Source organism: Danio rerio, chromosome 1 (assembly GCF_049306965.1).
Source record: "Danio rerio strain Tuebingen ecotype United States chromosome 1, GRCz12tu, whole genome shotgun sequence".
Classification (NCBI taxonomy): Eukaryota; Metazoa; Chordata; class Actinopteri; order Cypriniformes; family Danionidae; genus Danio; species Danio rerio.
The window spans coordinates 38,247,501-38,274,674 of record NC_133176.1 but is presented as its reverse complement, the minus strand read 5'-3'; the positions used below and the strand labels follow the sequence as shown (position 1 = coordinate 38,274,674).

At 33.6% G+C, this 27,174-nt stretch overlaps 3 protein-coding genes, 1 long non-coding RNA gene and 5 other non-coding genes across 14 annotated transcripts in view; 7 read left to right on the top strand and 2 right to left on the bottom strand.

Annotated features, from left to right (window-relative positions):
• LOC141386116 (uncharacterized) overlaps positions 1-27,174 on the top strand; it is a 207,664-nt gene that overhangs the window by 32,815 nt on the left and 147,675 nt on the right. The gene's annotated exons all lie outside the window — the stretch shown is intronic.
• tpt1 (tumor protein, translationally-controlled 1) lies at positions 6,124-11,543 on the top strand. 2 transcript variants are annotated; one of them, XR_012384175.1, is made up of 6 exons: positions 6,124-6,227; positions 7,663-7,736; positions 8,053-8,240; positions 8,769-9,667; positions 9,776-10,786; positions 11,087-11,543. XR_012384175.1 is itself a non-coding variant. In NM_198140.1 (6 exon segments), coding segments are annotated over 6 exon segments (516 nt in total). In that variant the 5' UTR covers positions 6,124-6,199; the 3' UTR covers positions 11,090-11,538.
• LOC137496061 (small nucleolar RNA SNORD58) lies at positions 7,239-7,309 on the top strand. The gene has a single exon (XR_011016157.1). It is a non-coding gene; the product is annotated as a small nucleolar RNA SNORD58 (small nucleolar RNA).
• On the top strand, positions 7,815-7,886 carry LOC137496062 (small nucleolar RNA SNORD58). The gene has a single exon (XR_011016158.2). It is a non-coding gene; the product is annotated as a small nucleolar RNA SNORD58 (small nucleolar RNA).
• LOC137496066 (small nucleolar RNA SNORA31) lies at positions 8,553-8,686 on the top strand. Its single transcript, XR_011016162.1, has one exon. It is a non-coding gene; the product is annotated as a small nucleolar RNA SNORA31 (small nucleolar RNA).
• Positions 10,450-10,520, top strand: LOC137496060 (small nucleolar RNA SNORD58). The gene has a single exon (XR_011016156.1). It is a non-coding gene; the product is annotated as a small nucleolar RNA SNORD58 (small nucleolar RNA).
• LOC137496067 (small nucleolar RNA SNORA31) lies at positions 10,843-10,973 on the top strand. The gene has a single exon (XR_011016163.2). It is a non-coding gene; the product is annotated as a small nucleolar RNA SNORA31 (small nucleolar RNA).
• Positions 12,580-24,163, bottom strand: gtf2f2a (general transcription factor IIF, polypeptide 2a). 2 transcript variants are annotated; one of them, NM_001002127.2, is given in 9 exon segments: positions 12,580-13,046; positions 16,201-16,344; positions 16,428-16,527; positions 17,839-17,920; positions 18,186-18,233; positions 23,356-23,500; positions 23,598-23,616; positions 23,728-23,801; positions 23,951-24,163. In NM_001002127.2, coding segments are annotated over 9 exon segments (798 nt in total). In that variant the 5' UTR covers positions 24,017-24,163; the 3' UTR covers positions 12,580-12,926.
• Positions 25,106-27,174, bottom strand: part of gpalpp1 (GPALPP motifs containing 1) — a 9,020-nt gene continuing 6,951 nt past the window's right edge. For all 4 annotated transcript variants that reach the window (XM_005159916.6, XM_009292085.5, XM_073940388.1 and 1 more), the window contains 2 exon segments: positions 27,159-27,174; positions 25,106-25,666 (listed from right to left, as the gene is read on the bottom strand). The exon segment at positions 27,159-27,174 is cut by the window's right edge and continues 86 nt beyond it. In XM_005159916.6, coding sequence (XP_005159973.2) covers positions 25,448-25,666; positions 27,159-27,174 — 235 coding nt within the window. In that variant the 3' untranslated portion in view covers positions 25,106-25,447.

The window sequence follows — 27,174 nt, the reverse complement described above, 5'->3', positions numbered from 1 at the left end:
GTACTTTTAAGCTTTTAACATGTGAAAATCCACTTCTAACTTACAAACAAGATTGCGTTAGAGAACATGATGGCCGTGGGTGATTTTTTACAATAATGCTAATGATGAGTTACTGACATTTGGTTCGTATAAAACAAAGTAATCACTAAGCATTCATTTTTGGCAAAATCTGCCGAGAGGCGCAGCAACACGATCAAATGTGTTAAAGTTGAGCAGAGAACTGAAGAGTAGTCAAGCAATCTACTTCATGAAATGTTTGTGGTAATATTTTGCGGTCAATTCGTATTACTTAATTTCAATATGCAGTGATGGCATGTCAGTGCGACAAATAAATCTTTGATAGAGTCATTTTGTTCAATTTTTTTTTTTACGAACACCGCTCCAGTGACATTTCCTCAAATTAAATCATCATGACGTTACTGTGCACAGCATCAGTAAAACGTTAAGAATAATTTAAATACCTAATTTTTTAAAACAGTCACTGCTGATTACAAACTAACATTAAAGAAGGCTTACAGAAATCCTGAATGCATGATAATATGAAGATTTATTACTCACTGATGTCGAGGCACTTCGTCAGAGATGTAGACAGGACAGAATATGTGCCATCAAATGAGCTCTTGTGCAGCCTTTGTTGGACATCAAGGCAGTATGTTCACCCACACTGTAAAAAAAAAAAAAAAAAAAAATCTGTTATTTTACATCTTTTTTTCCAGCAGCTAGGGTAACAGTCATTTGGTTAAGTCAAGTCACTTACAATAATTTTATTTATTAAATACTTGCTTATCCATATATAGATGTAAAAGTAACCAAAATAAATAATTTATTAAAATGTGAGGGATACTAAGCATGTTTGGTCTACAGAGAGAAGTAAACGTTTACTTTAAGCATTGATCCTAATGAATCTATTTCTGAACTACATCCAACCTCGCCTCGGAAACAGCATGTTAGAAACCTGTAACTATTGACATCCGTATTTGAACCAAATTTCTTTAAAAAAATATACGAGTTTGATGTTTAATGGAACAAAAAACTATTTTGAAACAAGTGGAGGATGCCAAAGATGCTATTATTTTCATTTTTGGGTGAACGTTCCCTTCAACTTATGACATAAAAAACCAATATTGAACCAAGCTTACAGTTTCCAGGCTGTAAAAAACAAACACGGCCAGTAAAATTGCTAATAAACACAAAGACTAGTTATAGTAAAAAATCTGTCTCTAATATTTACTCAGCATTTGATAGCCAAATAGCCTAGCCATGGTTGTTTTATTAATTCATTCATTTTCTTTTCGGCTTAGTCCCTTTATTAATCTGGGGTCACCACAGCGGAATGAACCGAGAACTTATAAAGCATTTGTTTTATGCAGCAGATAACCTTCCAGCCCCAACCCATCTCTGGGAAACATCCACACACACTCATTCACACTCATAAACTACGGACAGTTTAGCTTACCCAATTCACCTGCAACGCATGTCTTTGGACTGTGGGGGAAACCGGAGCACCTGGAGGAAACCCACGCGAACGCAGGGAGAACATGCAAACTCCACACAGAAACGCCAACTGACCACGCTGAGGCTCGAACCAGCGACGTTCTTGCTGTGATGCGACAGCACTACCTACTGTGCCACTGCGTCGCTACTGGAAGAAGAAAAAGAGGTTGTACATGAAACTCCTCACAACAAATCTGTGAACAAATTGACATTTCAAAATCTAATCAAAATGAGGAAGACATCAACATTACCTGGAACAATCAAGTGAGGAGTGATTGGTAGCATCAGTTTTTCAACATCAATTGCTGTAGCTGCAAAAAAAGATAAATATAGAGTAAAGATAAGAGTAAAATAAGACTTAACATTTAATAATCTAAATCTATGGTACAACCATACCAATCTGTATGGGGTTAAAATAAATTTGTATACAAATCATTGCCTACACCTGAACACCAAAAATAAAATGTACAATTAATGATACACTATACAATAAGCTCATTAACCAGTGAGAAATAGACAATTAACATGTATTATGTTAATATTAACGTTAGCTTAAAATACATCAACTGAATTTTATTATCAGCTAAATTTAATAAAACAGTTTAGACTTGTTTCATTGTGAGTTTAGTTTAAATAACTTACAGTTAACAAATTTAACCATAATGATAACTTAGTCATAATGACTACGTGAAGACCAGAGCTTACCTTAACGTTAAACGTAACTTTTCAAGGTGACTTTGCCTTCATCTCAGTGTTGTGCTGAAATAGAAAATGCAGTTAACATTACACTGAGTAAAAGTTAAGTTTTTTTTCAGGTAACGTTACTATGGTCAAAAACTCACTCAAGATAAACTCACTGTACGTTATCTTAATACCTCGCAAACACTACAATCACGGTCTGGCGTCGAATAACGTGACATAAGAACCTAAAACTAAAATAACTTGGTTAATTATTTTAAATTACACAAACAATACACAGAAATATACACAAAACAAAACTTTAACGGACAGAATTTGACTTTTAAACACTTACCGAGGATGAATTCACAGGAGGAAAAGGCGACAGGTGGATTACAAATTAGGATAGCCGTTGCTTGCCTGGTGAAGGTCGAATCGACTCGGCTCGGTTCAATGAATCGGCTCCTTAGAACAGTGAAGAGTCGAATCCGCCTAAAACCGATTCCTTTTCGTATATTATTGTAAGACACAACAACGAATCATTACTATATCGTTATACTGCTCGGCCACACACATTTATACACATATTGCTGAATGTGCTGATAAACACGTGTGATAAAATAATTCCCGAGCAAACGGTTCAATCCGATTCGGTGTCGTTTGAGTGCTGAACCGAACCAGTGCAGACGTGATATTGATTAAATAGTAATATTGTTTTTTTTTCACTTTACCAGCGAAAACATTACATATATCTGACTTTAACAATAAGAATAAGGTTCGCTTGAAGTGTTTTGAGATTTTTTTTTTCTCCCAGAATTCATTTACACCAACAAGTAATGGCGGATGAGAAAAGCCAGATCATATCATAAATATTGCGTTTAATATGTCACGAAATGAAGTTTTAACTGTTTTTCATGCGAGAATGTAGTTCTTCCAAACTCAAATCTGTGGTTTGTTTATAGATATCATGACTAATTTTAAGTGCTTTGCCGATAAGGGAGATTCTGACCTCCAGGGGTTGACGGCGCTTCATCAGTCATGTATCCGGCAAACCTCATGCTTTAATCGGCTTAGACATTATTGAGACATGCCCCTGTCTTCGATGGCTCTATAATAAATGTGTTATAAAATAAAGTTTTAACAGTTTTTCATGCAAGAATTGTTGTTTTAAACTCAAGCCTGTGCCTTATTTATAAAGATAATGCATATTTTAAAATGTTGTTTTGAAAATGGGGAGATATGTGACCTCTACTGTGGGCTATATGGGCGCCCAATATTTATGAATCCGTCTAAAGCAGGTTGGTCACTCTGAAGCTGACTTTGAAATCATTTTGTGTGTTTAACAGTCTTTGGTTACGTAAATCAATTATTTTTGTTTCAAATTACGTTTTGGTTTAGCACAAAGTTATGTTTATTAATATTTTTTTATTTCCATGTTACCTTATAAAATGAAGGTGCAGTGCACCCAAAAATGGAAAACCAGGGGACAGTTTAATGCACTGAACAGTCTGAAGAAACTGGTTAGGTTATTTACTTCACAAAATAATTTGTCAAAAATAAATAAACATAATAATCATAATATATAGTGTGTGTGGAGTTGTTCTTGGTCATTTGCAGTACTGTATTTAGATGCACAGTAACTGATTTTTCATTGTAAAATCTACAGTAGCATACTGTTAACCATGTTCACGGTATAGAAAAGTTGAAAATACATTATTATACTGTGAAAACAACAATATATACAGTAACACACTGTGCACAGCTTATACAGTAAAAAAACTGTTGAGAAATGCAGTATATTACTGTGAAAACAAGTAACTTACAGTGTAAACTTAAAATTACCACACTGAAAATCAATTTAAGTGTTAGTGATAATATTGCATTCACATTAAGTGTACTTAAGTACAACATTTGGGAAAATGTACTTCTACTACAATACATTACTAATAGATTTTTTTATATAATAACTTATTTTAAACTTAGGATTAGTATGTAAACAGTGTACTAAAAATCAACTAATGTTTAAAGCATTTAAAGCACACCTTTGAAAAACACACTAATAAAAGTATTTTGGATGTTTTTCTGTAGTGTACTTTATTGTAGTACACTAAAAATTTATTTAAGTCTTACTGGTATTTGGTATACTTTTTTCAAGTGTACTAAAGTCCTACTGAAGTATAAACATACGTTTAATTAGTATATTTATAGTGTAAAACCATCAAACTTTTATTTAACACAAAAAAAACTATATGTACTAAAATTGTATTTGGGGTATTTAAGTGTATTTTAGTTGCATTTAATTTTTTTTTTTCACCTGGGGAGCCTTTCAGCATCTCCAACTGACGCCTCAGTCAACCCATTAAAAGCAATGGAATTCCTTTTGCTGGGCGATTTGGCAAAAAAAAAAAAAAAAAAAATCTAGATTTTTTTTCATAAAGTTTGACCGATTTACGATTTCGATTTTTTTTTCAACATGACTGAAGTAACATTATCTTTATAAGTAAATTGAAAAACTATCTGATTAAGCACCATTGTGTTTTAATGACCATGCCATACATAAATTGTTTCAATTAAGTTTATTTCGTTTTTATTTATTTATTTATTTTGTTGTTGCGTGTAGTTCCCACATAGCAAAATTTCTCTGGCCCAGCTCTGGCCCACACAATCAGGTTTTGCTTGGCCCACATGCCGCAGTGAATTACGGTACATAACTGGACCAAATCTGGCTTCCAGACAAGGGCCAAACACAGACCATATCTGGGCCAAGTCTCAGCCAAGTTAATAACTCATAACTGGGCCTGAACTGGGCCAGATAGGTTGGTGTGTGACGATTACAATGAAATTGATAAACCCATGGAGTGATGCGCTTTAGGCACACTATGGGCACGCTTTTTCTCAAAGTGACCTGATTGGTAGAATTTTTTTCTTTACTCAAAAATGATTTTAGTGTATTTTAAATGTGGGTCAAGACTGGCCAAACTCACATGGCCCACTCATCAAATTTTTAAATCTGGGCCAAATACTACGTTTTTCATCTGGCCCAAATCTTGTGTGCCGCCTTAAAAACGGTGCCGCCTCTGCCAAACCCGGGCCATGTTTGGCCCACAGGCTGTATGCCAGTGCCGGATGAATGCCTGCTGTGCCAGCTTTTTGCCAAATCTGGGCCAGAATTCTTTGCTACTAGGGTTAGGATGAACACAAAAATCTTTTAACAGAATATATGAATAATAACAGAATGATAGGCTATTCCAAGCCTATCAATAGCATATCAATAGCCATAAATACGCAAGACATACTCTTTTTAAAAAGCCAACTGAAGAAAAGCCAACCATATCGCGGCAACCGCACTTTTTCCGAAGTTCAGCTCTTCTTTTTTGCACTTGATTATTATGTGTTTAAATGTAAAAAAATAAATAAATAAATCAATGATGAATAGGCCTACACGAGTGGTGTGTGTGTGTGTGTGTGTGTGTGTGTGTTCTTTGATATGCTTATTTTTTAATTATTTGAAATTGTCAGCAGTTGGAAAAAACTGTAGGTAAATGTTGTCAGAAAGTTTTCATGTCTTGGCAACTAAATTCATAAAATTCCAAACACATATGGCAAACCATTTCAGATGAACTTAAACTCAAACAAAGCTCAAGTAAAAATGGTTATTTATTGGAAAATGAATTTAGGCCAGTGAGGATTTGTTTTAGAACTGGTAAATTTCTGAAAAAAAGTGTTTCTTTGGTTCTGATTTAGTGTATTTTTAATATATAATACACTGTTCTGATACGTTTTTTACAAAGTATGTTTGTTTTTTATTAATTGGAATAAATATTTAAAGATTAATAATTTGTAATCTATTTTAGGAAACTGTCTATGAAACGGAGGAGATTTGATGTCACACCGTTAGAGGGCGCGCGTGACTCTCAGCGCATATATAAGATGTTCAATCCACGCGCCGGCCTTTTCAGCTGAGTCCACGATCAGGTCACAGCCAGCGCTGTTCGCCTTCTGATATCCCCAGACACAATCCAACAAAATGATCATCTACAAGGACATCATCACTGGTAAGATTTACGTCCAACTCGAAGTTACACATCAAAATGTTAAGTTTTTGCTTATATTTTTGCCATCAAGTGTTCCTGGGTTGTTTTAAAGGAACTGTGTTTTCCCGGCTCAACTGCGGCCTAACTGTTGAGCGCAGTTAGCATTGGGGCTAACCAGCTGTAAAACTATGTACACGTTGTTTTAATGTCTACCATCTCTTTTTATATTATATTTTGATGAATGAATCATTTTATTCCCAAAAGTGAGGGTATTAAACAGTTCGGTTATATTTAAGAAATACTGGCGGTAATTTGAAGTGCTAGCAGCTTGCTTAAAACGCCGGTCGGCCGGTAACGTTATAGGGCTCCTCTGAAGTTGTGCTTTTAGTTGCTTTCGCAGTCACGCTGCTCGGGTACCATGTTTAATTCCACAAGCAATGTGTTTAAAAATTGTGTTAAACAACAGAAACTATAATATTGAATACGCCGGTGGAAGCTTTTCTCCATGTTCACAAATGGTTTTGGGATGACGAAATGAGCGCTAAACAGGGCGTGTTGCTCGTCTAGGCCAGTTCTGTACTTTAACTGAACGTACTCATTACTCACTAAGCTTCTCAGAGCCTTTTTTTAAGGAAAGGATGTTTCATCACACCCTGCTCTTTCACTCGGTGTTGTGTGCTTTGTTTAATTAATGAGAGCAACGCGTTTTAATGGATACGTCTATTATCACAATAAATTGACTAATTTTTAAAATAAATTGTAAACCAACTAACTTAAATTAGTTATCATCAAGCTTAAACAAGCAAACTATTTAAGTTTGTGTAACTGAGTTTTTCAGGATATAGTCAATATTTAATTTATACGTGTTTAAAGTTATTCTGTGGTGTATTTTACACTAGGGTGTGACGTATCAAAGGAAACTTCCAGAACTATCTGTTTCATTGATTTTATTTTCAGGTTTGGAAACATTCCAGTAGACACTACTGATAGGCATAAGAAACAAAGTTTTGAAATGCTAGCCCACAAAAGTACGTACAGTGATGACATTCTTAGGACACCTTTGGAGGATATGACCAATGAAAAGAAAACATGTTCTGAGTACGTAACTTTGATGGGCTGTTGCAAAATAGAGGTATATAATAGAGGAATAAAAAGAGGAATATTCGGTCTTAATTAGCATTCAAGTGTGACTTCAAAACAACATTAACACTATCTAATCGACTGTGAACAATGTTGTACCTTGATAGTCATTGGCTGCTAATATGGTTTCTCCATTTAGAATTTGCAAAGAATACTTTGATATTATGTTTTTACAAAAAGTCCGAATGTGTGAATGTAAAACCAACTTTACCTTAATTGTTGCAAAGACATTTTATCTTATCCCGTTTTCATAGCCAGCATGGGAAATGGCAAATATTGAGCTAACTGTAAAAGTGCTGTTGTTGTTTTTCCACAGGGGATGAGATGTTCTCAGACATCTACAAAATCAAAGAGTCTGAGAATGGAATGATGCTCGAAGTGGAGGGAAAGGTAAATGGTTCTTTTACACTAATATATATCCATTTATTTATTTTTAAATCGTTGTCAAGTGACTGCCCTCTTATGAACGTACGATGATGACAATCTTAGGACACCTTTAGAGGTTATGGCCAGTGAGAAAAACAACACTTTCTGAGTGCGTGTCTTTGGGCAGACTTTTTTTTTTTTTTGATATCCTAATTTTTTTGGATCAATACTGGTGTTATTAGGAATGGTTTATTTTACAATTTTCTATCAAACAGATCTTTTTGCCATGAACAAGTGACATCAGCTTAATTTTTTCTTTCTTTTTTCTTTTTTTCCTCAGATGATCACCAGAGCAGAAGGAGACATTGATGATGCCCTGATTGGTGGCAATGCGTCAGCAGAAGTTGCGGATGAGGGCTGTGACAGCACTTCTGTCAGCGGTGTGGACATAGTCCTCAACCACAAACTTCAGGAGACCTCCTACGACAAGAAGTCTTACACAGCCTACATCAAAGACTACATGAAGGCGTGAGTATGATGTCAACAGGCATGAAATCGCTTGTGAAGAGCATGTTGTACCTTGCAACAGCGGTCTTGTTGAACAGCAAATATAAAGGCCCCCATGTGCTTGAAGCAAAAATGGTGTGATGTCATTTCAAATAAATCAGTCAATAGTGTTATGATATAAAATATTAATATTTTAATAAATCACATTTCAGTTTCCAGCATGAGAGGCGTCAGGATGTTCAATACCTCAGAGGATGAATGGAAAAACCATTTTGCTGTCAGTATATTAGGGCCTGTATACTGCTAATATTCCAATCATTTATAATAAAGCTTTTGCATCATTGACAGCTCAGAGTCTTGTATTGTGGCCACCTGGGTTTCAATATGTTACGATGCAAAATGAAAGGTCCCTGCGCTTTCTGCTTGCCCCATGAGTGGCATGTAAGATTGAATTTGGGACTACAAATGTTCTTAACTCTACTTTGATTTTTCAATTCTATAAAGTCTTGTGGTGTACTCACTTTTTGTTTTTGTTTATTTACATTACAGAGTTAAGGCCAAGTTGCAGGAAAGTGCACCTAATAGGGTAGATCCCTTTATGGCTAACGCACCGGCTGAGGTCAAGAAAATCCTAGGCAACATCAAAAACTTTCAGGTAGGTTACAGTGACCGCTGAAAGGGTCGGTGTGTCTTATCATGCAGATAGATGTAACATCATTTTCTATTAATTAATTTAGAATCAGTATTGTTGGGAAATTGATTTATTTCATTTACTAATTTTAAATTAAGTTTAACAATGATCACAATTATATCATTTGTATGTGCTTTAAAGCCTGTGACTGTACACATTTCAAGTTAGTTTAAAGCATTTAGGCATAGGAAATTAATTTTAGTAACTTCAAGCAACATTAATTGTTAATTTGTAGCATTTATGCAATGAAGATTATACAGTTATTTAATAGCCCATTTCCACTGAGTGGTTCGGTTTGGTACACTTTTTATGGCCGTTGTACCCAATATGGCACTGTCAAAAGCGTACCAAACCGCACCGTAACACTTTTTCGGCACCCTTTCGAAAGGGTCCCAAACGGGAGAAAGAGTACCAAAACGCGCAGCTGAACGCTGATTGGTTACAGAGATGCGTCACGAGCTTGTAAAGCTACACAGAATGTACAAGGAACAGCCATGTTTTTTTTTTTAAATACAAAGGCAAGACATTACATGGAAATACTATATGCATATAATAACCAGCCATGGATGACCCTAGCTCAAACAAACCTTGCTGTCATCTCTGTGAACAGACACAAAGCCAAGAAGAAAAATCTGCCCTGTCCTGTTGTTTTACGAGCCCGTCTAAAATTGCGAGCGGTATTTGCTTTCTTCCGGGAGCTCACGATCGCGTCTATGTTTGATATAACAAACTTCTTGAGTCGTTTTGATAATGGAGTGTGATTATTGAAGTGTCTCCATCATCTGATCCATTCAGGGAAAAAAAGACAAGTGCAAAATGAAGCGAGAGTGAAACGGGGGGGAAAAAAGAAGCCGTCAAAACACAGAATGACAAAAATACTCTCTAACAGAGCTTACATGTGCTGCTGAAGATTACAGACACAGATAAGAGGTTTGCGCTGACTGTGCGCTATGTTGCGTGTGTTGTAGAACTCTAAGTACTAAATGTTTGCCCTGTAATGAATAATATATCTGAGTCTGTAAGAGGCTGTATGTGTTCATATATGTTGCATTTATGTATTTATTTAATTTAATTAGTGCGAAATAGGCTACTGTAACGTCTGTGTCATTGATATGCAGTTATAATCAACTCATGTTCATAGAAAACTTAGTAAAACATTTATAAACCAGTATTTGTGTATAAAGCATCTGTTTTGTGAGAAGTGCTGCTCATTATGATATGTGAACGACCTGTACAGCTTTACTGTATGTTATGCAGACGCTTTCCAATTAAAAATCATCCAAATACTGTCCTAAAAAATTCTTTTTTTGAAATACAGCTATTCATACTCCATATCGCAGAAAAATGAAATTTTGCAATGCGAGTTTCCAATATTGTGCAGTCCTAATTGTAAAATAGCACTAGTTTCTAGCATTTTATTTTCTCCATTTTTCATAAATATTCTCGTTTGTGATTTTGCTTTAGTAGGGTTTACTTGAATCCTTCTAAAGGAGATCCGATACATTTGAGAAGTTTATAAATAACAGCCCTCTAAAAGACGTACAGTGATGACATTCTTAGGACACCTTTGGAGGTTATGACTAATGAAAAGAAAACATGTTCTGAGTACTTGTCTTTGGGCTGTAGCAGACTTAAAAAAATAAAAAAAATAAAAATATTTGGTTGTAGAAATTGGCATTGAGAACAATGAAAGAAAGATGACCTCTTCACATGTAATGGAGCTCTTAAGATATAATAGTTTTTTTTTTCCATCTTGCAGTTTTTCACTGGTGAATCCATGAACCCTGATGGCATGATCGGTCTCCTTGACTTTCGTGAGGATGGAGTCACACCATACATGATCTTCTTCAAGGATGGTCTTGAGATTGAAAAATGCGTAAGTTTCCTTTTCCTTTTTTTTTTTTAACACTTCAATGAATTAAATAGTTTAGTGGGCATCCACTGATAGGCCTGTTGCCTTGGTTTGTGGCCTCTGGTTTGCACAAGGATGCAACAGTAATATTCCTCAATATATCTGTCCATCTGAATGGTGGCTGGAAAAGTCTAATCTGGGGAGAATAGGACATTTTAGTATCTGCATGAAAAGATGCTTTGCTGCTGCTCAAGTGCTTGGTGGCTTGTAATGCTGTCAGTCATGAAGCAATGCTTAATCCTTTTGTTTTCTTCCTTCCTATAGTAAACGTCCCACGCTTCTACAAATCACCCCTCAAACTCTGGCCTCTGCTTGATGGTTTGGCCCGTGGATTAAACCAGTCATTCCCCCTCATCCTTTCCATCAGGACCAGAGGCTCTTTTAACTTCACGAGGCCACTGTTTTCATTTCTTGATTGGCTTATGTCCGTCTACAGCAAGAAGACGCGAACGTTCCCTTCATGAAATTTAAAAACAGGACTTTTAGCAAGCCAAGCCACAACGCGCAGAGATTGTGGTCAAGAAACTGAGTCATTTTTGGGGTTCTATTTTATGTCTTGGTCTTCATGGAAGTGAAGTTGACTGCTGGCTTCTCATTTGCTGTGCATGTCGGCTTCTCATTTCAGCAGATGTACAGTTGTAATTTCCCCCTTTCCATCACAGGATTGTATAGGATTTCTCAGCACCGTTATTGAATAAAATCAAGCTGCTGGCTTATTCAAGTATTGCCTTGTTTTAACTTTCTAGCATGTTTTTGGAGTTTGAACGCTTCATATACAAAAGTGATTTTTTTTTTTTTTTTTTTGTTGGTCAAGGGTCACAAAGATAGGAGTAAGAATTCAAGGAGAAATGTCGAGATGAGCTGCACTACTTTAAAGAAGCAGGATGGTTTGTTAGCTGCTCAAATTTGACTGTATAAGGACAAATGAATTTAAACATGTATTAATTAAACCAACGTTACAAAATACAAGTTTTGTTAAATGAACAGGCACTGTCTAAAAAAGGAATGGGAGGAATATAATGTGAATCCGTTTTAAACCAGCAATTGGGGAAAAAAAATGCATTACACTTTACATGCAAATTATTAGCTGGAGATTAACTTTCATAGCAAATGTACATTTAGTTTGTTGAAATAGCTCTTTGTCAAAGGGGGTAAAAACTTAATCGAAAGCAAATTTTATATTCTGTTTACTCGAAGAATGGTACCATTTTGTTGTATGGAATTGGATAAGATAATCAGAACCTTAATCTAATAGGTCTTGTGGGGAACATGAATTAAAGATTTACATAGAAGATAAATTTATATATTAACCCCATATTTTAATCAAAATAACAAACATCTAACTTACTGTTTACTTGTAAGATAATGAAAAGCAAATGTTCAAAACACAGTTCAATAAAATACTGATGTATATCAATGCTGTTAATTTACACTGTCAAGCAATTCGTAATTGTGTTAACCTGCTGTAACTTAAAGCCTAAATTTACTAAATGTTAAGAATTATGAACATAAATCATTTTTTTAAGGCATTGGGTTTACTTTGGAGTTAACTAATCATTTTATAAACGAATTAACTCCCCTTAAGTCAATTACTTGTTTTTAACATTGTGCATGAAACAATTCACACATTCATAAATCCCTTTGTTATAAAAAGACAAAATGCTGACATAAAACAAAATGTCATCATGATTCTCCAGAAATATAAAATTAGTTCAATTGTTTTGATGAAAATGGCTGAAACTCAGAGGAAATGATAATTATTTTGTACAAAACCTTTATTTCAAGAACATTTACTGAAGTTAAATAGTATACAAAATAACTGCATTTCAATTAGAAAACCAAATCAGAATATTTTACTTAACTTTTACTTAAAATTCTGACATCACCTTCTCGTTATACACCAATTGCTGCTATATAATGCATGTTTTCCCTCAGTTCTGATTGAACAATTCCATTTCTCAATAAAACATCTTGGCGTTGTAAAACATAACATGAGTTTCAGATGCAGCTCTAAAAACAACAGAAGAATCCTTGAAATAATCCAGAAATAACATTTCAGTCATTCTGAGTCCAAACACATGTAAGCAGGTGATCTTGAAGAGGATCAGTCACTCTTCTCTTCGCTCTGGTAATGCCTGTACTCGGGTTTGAGCTCCCAGGTGTTTTTGTGGGTGCCTTTGACATTGTAAATGCCAATGTCCCGAAGAATCTCCTTCAAGTAAATCTACAGAAAACAAGGACATGAGTTTTTAAAAGTACACTATCCTTAAAAAAATTAGGATCATTTACTACTTTAAGCAAGGGTACATAAAGTCTATAAATGTGACAGATATTTGACATTTTAGGATTGTGAAACAATGTCATATGGGTTTAAGCAATACATAATATACATTTTAATTGAAAGCTACAAGATATAATAACAAATAATACGTTAATACGTTTCGAATTGGCAGCTAAGATTTATAAATGATTGTGACATTTAGGAGGACATTTTATTGTTAAATTTTAACTTATCACAGGAATAAAACGTGTGGATAAGTTTGCTATCATGTGGGGAAAACAAAGAAAAATGCAAATTTATTTCAAACTGATTTTTTCTTTTTTAATGAATGAATGAGATTTTGGCATTTAAAAAACGAAATGAACACCAAGAAAAAAAAATTACATTAAGCCAAGATAGGACTATTTGAAAATCAAGAATGTAAGGGTTAAGTAGAAAGAAAATCACCTTTATAGCTGTCCAAATTGAAGTGCTTACAATACACATTACTGATCATAAAATGCGTTTTAATGGAAATTTACTAGATAGCTTTATATGCTAATGATTTTTGCCATAAAATAGCTAATTTTGTCTAACACAATATATTTTTGACTATTGCCAAAAATGTATGAGCAACCATTTTTAGCTGAATCAGTGGCAAGTAAATGAACAATTTTTCTTGGCTAAACTACCCCTTCAAAACTGGTTGTCACATCACAAACGTTTTTGCTGTATGTAATCAAATAAATGCTACGTGAGAATAACGGTTTCTGCAAATTTAAGACTTTAAGACCATTATTAATGAATTTCCAACCTTTCTTTCTAATGGAAAAGGAAATGATTTTAACTATCCTCATCAAAACATTGTTGCTATAGACAAATTACCAGTTTGCAAAACTGAAATTATGTTCCATGATTACCAGATTTAAAACTTTGTAGTACTATAAACTAGGGTTGGGTACTGAAACTCTTTGGAACCGGTATGCACCGGATCAAATCAGCATATGAATTTCGGTGCCTAATTTCGTGGCCCAGCCACGACTCATAACTACATATTTCTGCCATGCCACAGAGTGCCATCTGAATAGTTTCATTTTAAATAACATGCGAATGTGCATGTCTGGTGTGGGATACTATCAACTGTCATGTGCGCTCCATGCCGCGGCTCTTGGTGGCACATCTGCTGTGTGACACGCTTAAGAAGCATAAAGGGGTGCATTAAAGGCGCACTTGAGTAAGCGTTGTGTCACGCTATCTGTAAATGTTTAGTTCTAAACAGCTTTGAGGGGTACGAATGTCAGGCAATTATTATTGTAGCTCATAGAAGGCAAAGCGAGCTGTAAAGCGCATGCGGCGAGCGGCTCACTTCATTAACACGCATGATCGCATTCATCTAATTTGCTTAAATTAAGCATTCTACAGTATGGCTATATTTTACAAACAAGGATTCTGACACCAACATGCAGCAGAGGCTTTACAAAAGTTGTAAGTAGGGGAGAAACGCGTCAAACTTATATAATGTGAGGGCTCATGGAATCAACTTAAAGGTGAGGAATGGACTGTCTTTGACAGCTTGTGACATTATTTGGCACATTATCTGAGTACGTTTACATGGACACCAATACTCTGATTTTAATATGATTAAGACAATACTCTGATTAAGAGTCTACCACGTAAACAGTGATTTTTGATTATCTTAAAGGACCTCAGACACAAACTGCAGAGGAACATTTATAGGCTGGTGACGCAATGACGTTGATGGATCTATGTGCTGTAACATGTAACTAGAAATCATGAATGTAACGTTCAAAAAGTAACTCATGTAAACACCTGAATCATATTATTGTCTTATTCAGATTAAGGCAAATAATTTGATCACCGATGTCCATGTAAAAGTAGTCACAAGCCCAGAAAAAAGGTGTTCCTTGATTTTGATGACAGATACTACTAACCTTTCCACAGGTTAGTAGCAAGCTAATGTAATGTTAATAGCATAATGAAAATCTTGCATTTATGCTAATAAACAAATGGTCAAAAGATTTATATGAATGCAATTAAAATAAATAAAATATGAATTGATGTTTACTTTAAACTTATTATAAACACATATATATATATATTAATTTTGTGGATAAAAAGTATCGGTTCAGGCACCGTTTTGGCACTGGTACCATTTTTTAATAGTATCGATTTAGCCCCGTTATCTAAAAAAACCCAAACGATACCCAACCCTACTAAAAACCGAAGTTCTGCCTAGCCAAAGACAAAAAAAAAAAAAAAAAAAAAAAAGAAGGAACTGTGCAAGGCCTGGGTAATCATCAACAAGCAAAACAACTGCATTCTGACAGTAAACGGCACCTGTACGGCAGAGTATCTGAACGAATGTATATGTTTACATTTCATTCTAAGCATTTAGTGTCCGCAGTTTAATTCACCATATTTCCCTGTTTTTGGTAAAATCATTGCTGCAATCAAAAGCGAGTGATGTGTCTGATTCAGCATATCATGAACTTACCTGATATGAAATGAGAACTGCAGAGTCCAGCATTTTTAATTATGTCTTGACTCCATTCAGTTCCCTTTAAGTCAACGACATCTGCGGTTGGCATTAAAAGCAGTGTGGTGTACGGAAAAAGTTACGTTTTCTATTTTTGGACTCGAATTTGGCATCCTACCGCACAACACCACATGTTTACTATTGCAACCGGGAACCCGTGTGACATAGGTTGGTAATTCCTTTATTTCTTAGCCACATTTTAAATAATGTGTCAAAACAAGCAAACTCTGGAGATAAAGATGCACTTTTTCCCAACATTTATTTAAAAGGTTTTTAAGAATATTTACACACAACTGTCTGTCCAGATCAGCGACCTCACCATAAATAAATGGAGAACTTTTACTTGTAAACTAAAACTGTATTTGTAAAATAGAGTTCAAATGAAACGTTTTGCTAAAAGTTTTACTGAGATGGATTGGTCGTGATTGTATGGTATCTGATTGAGACCTGTTTAAAACGAAGATCTAAAATTATATCAATTTAAGACTTTTTGCGACCCCGCGGACATCCTGAAATAATAAACTTATTGAAAAAAAAAAAAGAAAGAAATATATATCTCACCACAGGCTGTTTTGTGATGTCCACCAGATCCTTAATGTTATAAAACTGATGCTTCTCAAAAGCGGAAAACAACATGTCCAGCACCTGCTGTTTATCTGCACGTGCCCTCTTCCCTTCTTCTTTCTTCCTCTTCTCATAGTCGAGCTTTGGAAAAACCAACAAACAAAGTGTTCTGCATAAAAAATACACAGGACGCCCGTTTTACAACATAAATCATATTGACCTACATTATAAGCATGATTAGCCACTGGTTTGTAGTTAGTGGTAACTGCTTTGTCCAGCTGCTGAGAAAACCTGAGGGGTTTCGATAATTCCTCAATCTGCAGTCTGCAAAGAAAAAAGACATACTTATTTGATACTGATATGAGTATATTCAAGTTTAAGCATCAAACAGTGTGTATAAGAAAGATTTAAGTCTTTATAGACATAATATAGTGCCTGTGTGGTTACTAAATACACCACATGAAATAAAAAAGAGACATGAGGAAAAAGCAGAAAGAGATGTTCATTATACAAATCTATAGACGATTTTGAGGGATGTAAACAACAACGGTCCAGACGCATTTCCTTTTTTACATTTTAAATGTCCATTGTCCAAAAAGTTCTACATATTGATAAATAATGTTACAAAAGCAGTTATAACATCAAGGTATGATTGAATTGTCTCTTCTTACAAATATAAAATAGCTCATGGGCCAATTGTCATCATGTAGTTTGAAATCAACAAGAGACTGCAATTTGTAAGTAATTCACCCAGCAATGTTAAGCAATGCTAGCAATGTTTTAAAACATGCTAGCATTACAGTGTGTTAAATTATGCTAGCATTAGCAATGTTAAACTATGCTAGCTCTAAGATAAAACATCAACAGTGCTTAATTTTAGAAACATAACTGGCTAAATCATACTAAGTGTCCTGTATTACGCTACTAAGCTAACAGCATTTTAAAGAGATAATTCACCAAAAACATGAACATTTACTCCCCTTTACTCATGCTGAAGTGGTTCCAAACCTTCATGAGTTTCCTTTTTGTTTTGTTTTTGTTGAGCACAAAATATAATATCTAAAAAAGGTTACAAACCTGTAACCATTGACTTCCATAGCAGGAAAAACTAATTCTGTGGAATTGAATGGCTACACGTTTCCAATACGTTTCAAAATAACATCTTTTGTGTTTAACGAAATAAACAAGTCAAGTGAAGATTCAGTAAATGATGACAGAATTTTTATTTTAGGTTGAACTATCCCTTTAAATAATGTTAAAGTAATACTACAGGTCTTTAAAATATTCTAGCAGTTTATAAAACTACATTAGCTATGTGTTATGTCATGCTACCAAAACTTCAGACTAATGTCATAAAAAAAAAAAAAAAAATCAAAATTAGTTTATTTTACCCCCTTACTTAAACTCATGATTCAATGTAAGGTGAAATTGAAGCTCATTCTATATTTGTTAGTTGATCACCAATAATCTATTTGATGCTTATTACAGTACTGTGCTAGCTTAGTAAAATAGCTTGACAACATAGATTGGCATCTGTGCACTACAATAAATAAATTAATTACAAATTTCTACGACAGCAATAACACAATCTGTGCAGCTCACTAGATATACAACACAGTGTGTATTTAAACCTACTTCTTAAGCCTCATGTAGCTTTCACTGACGGCCGGTCTGCATTCCGCTCTCTGCACCACTACTCCTTCCAGTGCGATTTTATCTTTGTGAGAGAACAGAGACATTATTACTCAATGACAGTTATAGCCACATAATCGCTGCTGTAACGCTGCCCATCATTACATAAGCGGCAGCGAGAGGCACAACAGCATGTTCTGTGCAAGTATTAAACTGTTCACCAATCATTAAAATTAGGAATTAGGAATTATGAATAATTGCTGTTTTGTTGGCTGATTGTCAAATCAAAGGCCATTAAAAATGCTTGATTTGGTCTTTCCCGGACCTCCACTCCAGCAGGGGGCACTCACCTGGGCCTGAACCAGTACCTGAGCCGCTGGCCTCAGCATCTGACTGCCCTATGAGAGGGATGGCAACATAAGAACGAGGGGGAAAACATGCCAAAGTAATCATGGCACGCCAAACCTCATTGTAGCAGTTAGCGGAAGCAAACGCGCACACAAACTCAAACCAGGCAGATACAACCAACAAGCCACACAGAGTATCTGATCAGTCGGATTGTGTGTTAGCTTTGTTGAAACCAAAGAGAAAATCAATCCACACACACAAAGAAAAGGAAAATGATAAAATAATTAAATTTCATTTTTTCAGCTGTGATTTATGACAGAATATATAATAAAAAGCAGGATAATGACTTAAGGAACGTTTTTAAGATCAAATTTATTTTCCCATTTTTTTGTTCTTTTACAGTGCAATATATATATATATATATATATATATATATATATATATATATATATATATATATATATATATATATATATATATATATATATATATAAACAGTAATATATTGCTGTGTATATATAGGTTGTTTTCAATCACAGGGTTCTGATGACATGCGAAATTCAGATGGAGGGCAGGAAATAAAAAAACTGAATGGGAGAGATTCATATTCATAGAGAACATATATTTACATGTCTTCAATGTGGTACATGGTGTAAAGATACGTTACATGAAAAATACTATAGTAAATACTATAGTGTTTGGATGCATACAATAGATAATTACTTGAATTAAACTGTTGTAGTAATTATAGTGTTACTGTGGTACGACACATCTGCATAATTGTGTAAATAATAAACAAATTATTCAATAGCCTTAGTTTTTTTATTCTATAATCACAATGCACCACTAATGTTACAGTATTTATTACAGTTGATAACTTTACATTATTCTGTAGCATTCATCAACAAAGAGTTGTACACATTATACACTTTACTTGTGGTTCAAAAACAGGCTTATTATAAATTACTAGTTTTTTCCCCATGTGGGTATCTTCCAGACACCACGAAATAACAGATGAAAGCTTACAAAAGCATGGACGCATAGTCTACATTATTAATTATTTCTTTATTTTTGTAAGAGTGCTCCACAATGATAACCATCTAGTTTTGTCGGTTGCATTTCTTTTTTGTTCTCTCGATAAACTTACCATCAACAAACATTTACCACTGCTGCGCATCTCGATGTTCACGTTACGGTTGTTTATTCTGTCGAAATGCCAGTAAAGACTTGGATTATTGAAAAACAAAATGGAGATTTCATTGCAATGATTACATAGCAGGGGAACAATATTTATATTCTCCTGGATTTTGTATAAGTGTGGAGGTGCTAGTATCTGATTTTAATATAACACATTCACATATTTATGCACATAGCTAGGAATGTATTTAATCTTTATTGGTGACGTCAAACAAATTATCGCGTTCAAAAAGTTTGTACACATGGATGTTTTGAGTAAATGTTTATTACGATCCGCCTTTTCTTTGATTTTTCAGTCAGCTGAAATCTTTTAGAGTTTTATAAAAGTTGATCAGTATTTCTTATTTTGGTTGATTTAAACAATTATAAACAGCATAAAACAGAAACATTTTGATGTTCTGATGGCGTTTCCTATGTAGAAGAACCACCTTCTGCCTTCCATCTAAATTTTGCACATCATTAATGACGTCATGTTAAAACAACCTATATACAGCAATAATACATAACAAAATTGCCTATAGATTTAAGAAGAAAAAAAAAAGCAGCACATCCATTTTTAACAATTATAACCACAGAAATGTTTCTTAAGCATCTAATTAGTATGATCTGGCACCAAAGATTGTAGCAATGACAGTTGGAATTTCACCTGGCGGTCACCACAAAATATATATTTATGTTTTAAATCTATATTAAATATTTAACAATATCACTTAAATGTTTTATTGTATACAGTTCATATACAGTTAAATAAATACATTTATTAGGACTTTTTATTTAAAAAAGAAGAATTGTTAGCCCCAAAACAAATAAAAACATTCATGATTAACTGGATCCAGGACACTCCGCAGAGAAGATAAACAACTAAAGAAATCATCTGATTCCACAATTACACTACAAGTAGAAGTGAATTAGAATGGCAACTATAAATCTGGACATTTGGTCATGCACAAACAACACCCAAGACATTACACAACACACAACTCCATGTTAATCAAGAAATATACAGGCGGTGAGTAGATTTGTTTTCCAAAATCAGTGATATTTGAAGGCCCATTCTAATTCTACCATCAAAATTAAAACCACACATACACACATTAACACGCACTGATTGTGAGGTCAGAGCAACTGCAAAAGCTTAAGAGACCAGGAGGTGAAAGATATTACAACCTAATTAATAATATTAATAATCTGATTCATTTCACAGAACACACAAACAGTAGAGAGAGAGAGAGAGAGAGAGAGAGAGAGAGAGAGAGAGAGAGAGAGAGAGAGAGAGAAAGAGAGAGAGGGGAAGGGAGTATGAGGCAACTCAAGTATTACAGGACATCCCAGAGATTACACAAAATTACTTACCAGATGAGCTGTTAGAGAGAAAATGTTCAGCTAACAAAAAGTGGTGATATTATTATAACTTTTCTTTAAAAAAAAAATTGGCGTAAATGTATTAACCAAACTTAACATTATAATTGAACCAATCTATTAAAAATAATGTTAATCTCTGCATTCACTAAAACACTAGTAAATGCAAGAAGAACATGAGCATTATTGATAAATAATTAGTAAACGCTGTAAAAATAAATAGTTGTTGTAGGGCCGTGCAATATCACAAAAATCTCATATCATCATACAAGAAATCTCATATCCTGACAAGAATATATCCATCATGAAACGGGCCGAACGGTAGGAATATTTTTTCTGTTTTTCCATTTTAAAGTACATACTCGAAAATCTACTCATTTATACAGGATCACATTTCTCACTTCATTTAGAACTTAAGGTCAAATGTTTAATTAAGAATTATAATGTTTAATAAATATTTATTAAATATAAAACCAATGATTTCAGGGTCAACCTAAAATATCACTTAAATAAAACACGAAATGTAAAAATTGTACCTTTAAGATTGCTTTTTTCTCATTATGCAGTTAGTCAAGTGTCTGTCTGCATGTCCATAAAGGCATGTAATATTGTGGTCATAAAACATGTAAAATTTCTTGCCTTGAAATATTAATAAAGTTGAATGTTTAAGGGTGTAGATTATATGATGACCTCAGTGTCATCCCTCTTCAGAATAAATCTGCAATAATATGTATGTGATTGCTTTTTCTGTATGCCAAATGATTTGTTTCCTCAGGATCCACCAAGCTAGGTCAGAGGTCATGGACACCTCTTGAGAGGACCAGGGCTCTTGAAGAATTGGAACCAACGGTTTCCAAAGTTATTTGTATCAAATCTTTTAAAGTAAATTCCTTTGTATGCAAGCTGCCAATTCGGTTGTTGATTACACCAGTTTTAAAAAGTTTGATAAGACGGCTGAGAGAACCAGAAACAGCCTTGAGTAAGTAACAGATTGTACTGTGTATGCGTGTTCTATTCATTTGTGGATCAGTATTACAGGTCTGGGGTCAGCTCTGAATGATCTAGTGGCTGTCTGCCTTTTGTAAGCGACACCTAAGTAATCATTGGAAGATATTGTTCGGAATTACACACACACACACACTCATAGAAATCTCTACCTGTGTCTACATGTATGACACGATTAATGCCATTATGTGAGCAAGCAGAGCAAGAGCAAGCAGAGCAGCCTACAAACTCTATGAGAGTGTTGAAGCTGGCTTCTGCTGATGAAACTGCAGACTATCTTCAGTAAACTTTTCTTTAATTGAATCTCTGAATCCTGCTGTTCTTTAACTGATAGAATAGTCACTTTTGGGTTAAAACCGTTGGTTCCCCTACAACGTAAAGCATAATATGAAATGGTAGACTTTTTATATTGTCTGTATTCATATATTGCACAACCCTAGTTCATTGTTAGTTTCTGTTACTTTGTGCATTAATCAATATTACAAATGGTATTATGAAGTATTATACAATTAACATGACCATTAAATAAAGTAATATTGTTCAAATTTAAGTAATATATATATATAAAGAGTTCAGATGCAAAAGCCGCTAAACGCCACTTCTGGCAAAAATGACATTGAACAAATGCTTTAGGCAAGTAGTACATTCAACAAATATTTTTGCAACAAATAATTGCAGCGTCAGCACATTCAGAAAAAAACTGTTTGCAAAAGCCTCTAAACGCCACTTGTCTTTGACAGCAAAAGCTGCTATGTCACGACAACCAATTAAAAGGCACGAATCGAATCATGTTTTCAATTTAACAGTGCGCTGACATGCCTGCTTTTATGAGGATACTGCTTTATTCCGCTTCTGATTTAGATTTTAAAAGATGAACTTTGATGAACTGGATGAGCCTGTCCGACTGTCAGTGGATAGCAAATGAAAACGTTCCTTAGCTCAAAACTGCATTGTAAAAAAAAAAAAAAAAAACACACACTATACAGTTGGAATTGTAGCATCCATTCATAACATTGTTTTGCACAGTGACGATATGAATGAGTCCAAATTACTACATTAAACAGTAACTCTATTTCACGAAAGACAAAGTTAAGATGCAGTTGTTTTTTTTTTATCCTTAATGTTATTTTAAGAGCTTGAGTGTGGTGAGGATGAATGATAGACAGCTTTTAAAAGTGTCTGAGAGACATAATAGGCCCATCTTTTGTTTTATTAGCAATTGTAAGCTGTTTTTTAAATATAACTATAATGTATAAAACTATACATTATTTGTATTACTTCATATTACCTGCACATCTGATAAGCTTTTTTTTGATAAGCAGATTTATGTATTTTAGGTGGTTTGTGTGATGCGTTTAATGTTTGGTAAAATGATTTCTAATTGCATCATTGGTGATTTTTCAACTAATTACACTGTCTTGGTGGATTTTGGTGGATTTAGCTGATTTTGTTGTTTCTCACCGTTTAGTACTAAATTAACAAACCATTTACACACTCTCATTAAGATTAATTAAGGAGTAGTGATATATTTGAACCCCTCAGAGTTTCTAAATCTAGTCTGGACACAGAATTTAGTGTAATTCAGTGTTGTATTTCAATTTTGATTCTCACCTGAAGAGTTTTCAGTAAAAACAGCCAGGGTTTGTCCACCAACTGTCTGCAAAGTGAAAGGATGCTCTCTAGGGGCTCGTACCATAGAGGTCTTCTCTCCAATTGTCTCTATTGTGGTCAGCTCCTCATTGAGTGTGAATGACACCTGTCAATCAATCATACAATCAAGCCAAAAAACACCAAATTCACCTAAAGACAAGTCATTATATAAAATACTACATGCTTGAAGACATTCAAGTTACCTCTGCCTTTCCTTGATTCCTGTATGAACAAGAGAAATGTGTGAATGTTTAAATGTTAACTATAAACAACATAACTTCTAGCTTCTCATAATGTGCAGATTATACGTTATACACATAAATTTCTACATACTTGCTAATTCGGAGCTTTCCAACTTCTCCTCTCCCTGTTGCTTTGGTCCATTGCTGTGACAAGTACTTTGGGACCTTTATGAAAATTATACAACAGTGGCTTTAAAACAACGCAACAATAACAGTAAAAAGCATATTAAACATATCACCACATGTAGCATTATAACGTTACATGCTAAAGCTAAAGCAGCTTAAATCCTCGTCGATGCATTTAAATCACTTACTTTAACCAGCCATACACCAGCGTTCTGTTTCGCCCCCGTTAAATCCACCTCTCCTTTCTCCGACATGCCTGTTAATACTGTAACGTTAAAATGTGTTTTTATTAGACTTGTTTCATGTGTATTTAATGTACCTCCTCCACGCAACACACGTTAGCTAGCGCTGCAGTATCAACAACAGAACGGGTCGTACGGTGGCCAGTTAGGACAAAAAGAAAAGAAGGCAGAGAGAGAGACCAATGAAATCGCTTTTATTTTAGGTTTTACAGAGCATTTTAAATGTAGTTATTGTGACAATTATTTATTCATTTTTATTTAGTCGTTTTGGTAAATTCGTCTTTCATTTAAAAGTAAACACGCTTTTCAGAAGTTTGCCACATTACCACATAACATTTCTCACAATTATAGTAATATAGTAATATAGTAATTATTACATAAAAATTGCTTATTCAAACTACGTAACCAAAATTAGCCGAAAAAACACAATTCTTGAGATTTTTTTGGGACATCTTAATTGTTTTATGTTTAATCCACTTACATTTGTTACGATAACTTTCGATTTGTGTTAAAACAATATGAATGAACCGGAACTCTGCATTTCTTTACAGCCTATATTCATTCATTAATTTTCCTCCGGCTTAGTCCTTTAATTCATAAGGGGTCACCACAGCAGAATAATCCACCAACTTATTAAGCATGTTTTACACAGCGGATAGCCTACCAGCTGCAATACACACATACACTGCTGCCAATTCAGTTTATTCAATGCACCTGGAGAAAACCCACGACAACACGGGTAGAACATGCAAAGTTGCAAACTTTACAGAGAAATGCCAACTGGTCCGGCAGAGACTTAAACCAATAATTTTCTTTCTGTGAGGCGACAGTGCTAACTACTGAGCTACCGTGTCACCCTTACAGTGTATAAATATATTCAAAATACTATTCATTTTGCAACTTAGTTGGATAATCATGAATAATCTTGTGATAAACTATGACTTGCCATTAAAAAAATAGCTGTTGATAAAGAGTGAATATTAGAGTATTATACTTTTGATAGTTTACACTTTAAGGATTTCTTTCTTTCTTTCTTTCTTTCTTTTTTTCTTTCTTTCTTTCTCTTAATAATTTGGAAATCAGGAAATTTGATGTCAAAACTGTTATAAATGTATTTTATTTTAGGGCAAAATATGACCTGAATGTGACATATTCTATGAAAACAGTACAGACTGTAAAATAATGCACTACCTATAACACCTTTAACACTGACAAAAATGAGTGGAATGTTAGCATATCACTAGATAAAGACAAGACTGAAATTTTCATGATATTATGAAAAAAGGTAACACTAAAACTTAGCGTTTTAAACCTTAAAAAATCCAAGAAAATTCAGAAGTAACATTATTTTCAATTATTATACATATAAGCATTTTTATGATCATGTTTTAATGATGCCAAAACACTACAACATCTTTTTATAAAATCAGATGAGTCTTTCTCTCACAGGAACATGCGGTCTTTGCTGTGTGAGAAGCGGGTGTTCAGTTCAGCTGACTTCTTTAGCAAAGCTTTTTTCTGAGCTTCATCAAAGCGATTGACTTGGAGGTCCGCATCTCTGTCAAAGGGTCTTCTCTCTACAGGCTTTTTAGCATCCTCCTCAGCTTTTCTCTTCATTTTCTTAGTGTGCAAACTGATGAGAGATTCACCACGCTTGGACTCCTAAAAAGAGATAAGCAATTTGAGACTGAAATTCATATTATTAGGCTTGGAGTTTTATGTAGTGACATTTAGATATTGCAAATTATAGGTGTTTTCCATTCTTTATCTGTTCTTCCAAAGCTTACTAGGGAGCCTCAATAAACTTCTAAAAGGACTGCAGGATAATAAATTACATAAAACTGCCTAAATTAATTTCTTATTGCTTCTGTAATAATAATAATAATAATAATAATAATAATAATAATAATAATAATAATAATAATAATAATAATAATATCATCATCATTATATTATTATTTTCATTATTATCTATTATTATTATTATTGTTGTTGTTATTAGTATTATTAATAATAATAAAATATAACCATAATAAAACAATAATAAGAACAATAAATTATTATTATTAATACTAATATTAATAATATAATAATACTAATAGTACATGTAAAAAATATAATGATAATAATAATAGTATATGATAATAATATGATCATAATAATATGTAATAACAATAAAATGATAATAATATATTACTATTATTATCACCATCATCATATATGATTATTATTATTATTATCATCATTATATTACTATTATTATTATTATTAATAATAAAATGATAATAATAAGTATTATTATTATCATAATTATATGTTTTTATTATTATCATCATTATATTACTATTATAAACTATATAATAATAATATACTAATATACTAATATATACTACTACTACTACTACTACTACTAATAATAATAATAATTAAATGTTATCATCATCATCATTATATTATTATTATTATTATTATTATTATTATTACTATTATTATTGTTATTATTATTATCAGTAGTAGTAGTAGTAGTAGTAGTAGTAGTAGTAATTTAATGAATAAATACATAAATAAAAAAATATTTTGGTTAATTCAAATGTTTAAGATGCAATAAAACATGTTTATTAACTAGTGTTTTAATTTAAGCTATGGAATCACAAATAAATTATGTTTAATTTTTTAACATGTTTTCTCACAGATAATTAAAACAAATAATGGGATTCATTATTATTATTATTATTATTATTACCATTATTTTATATAAGTTATTTCAGAGTTATTTGGTTTGGTATGCAAACACACCTGAACTAATTAATTAAGACCTGAAAGACCTTGATAATTAAAGGCAGGTGTGTTTGATCAGGGTTGGAGCTCAAATCTGCAGGAAGGTAGATCTCCAAGAACAAGGTTGAGCACTCGTGACGTAGCCTATAAACTCATCATGTTTTACTTAGTCAGTCAGTGATGTCTATATTTAATGATGTATGTTTAAATAAATATGTAAGAAACGCAAGATAAAAACCACTGAGTAAATGTTTATATTTTAACAAAAAATAACAATTATGTGTAGTTATATAAGCAATTATATCCCCATGCTGTACTAAAAACTTACCAAACTGTCACTTTTAAACAAAAGTAAGCATCAAACCAAAAATCTTACATTATATTTGGAAATT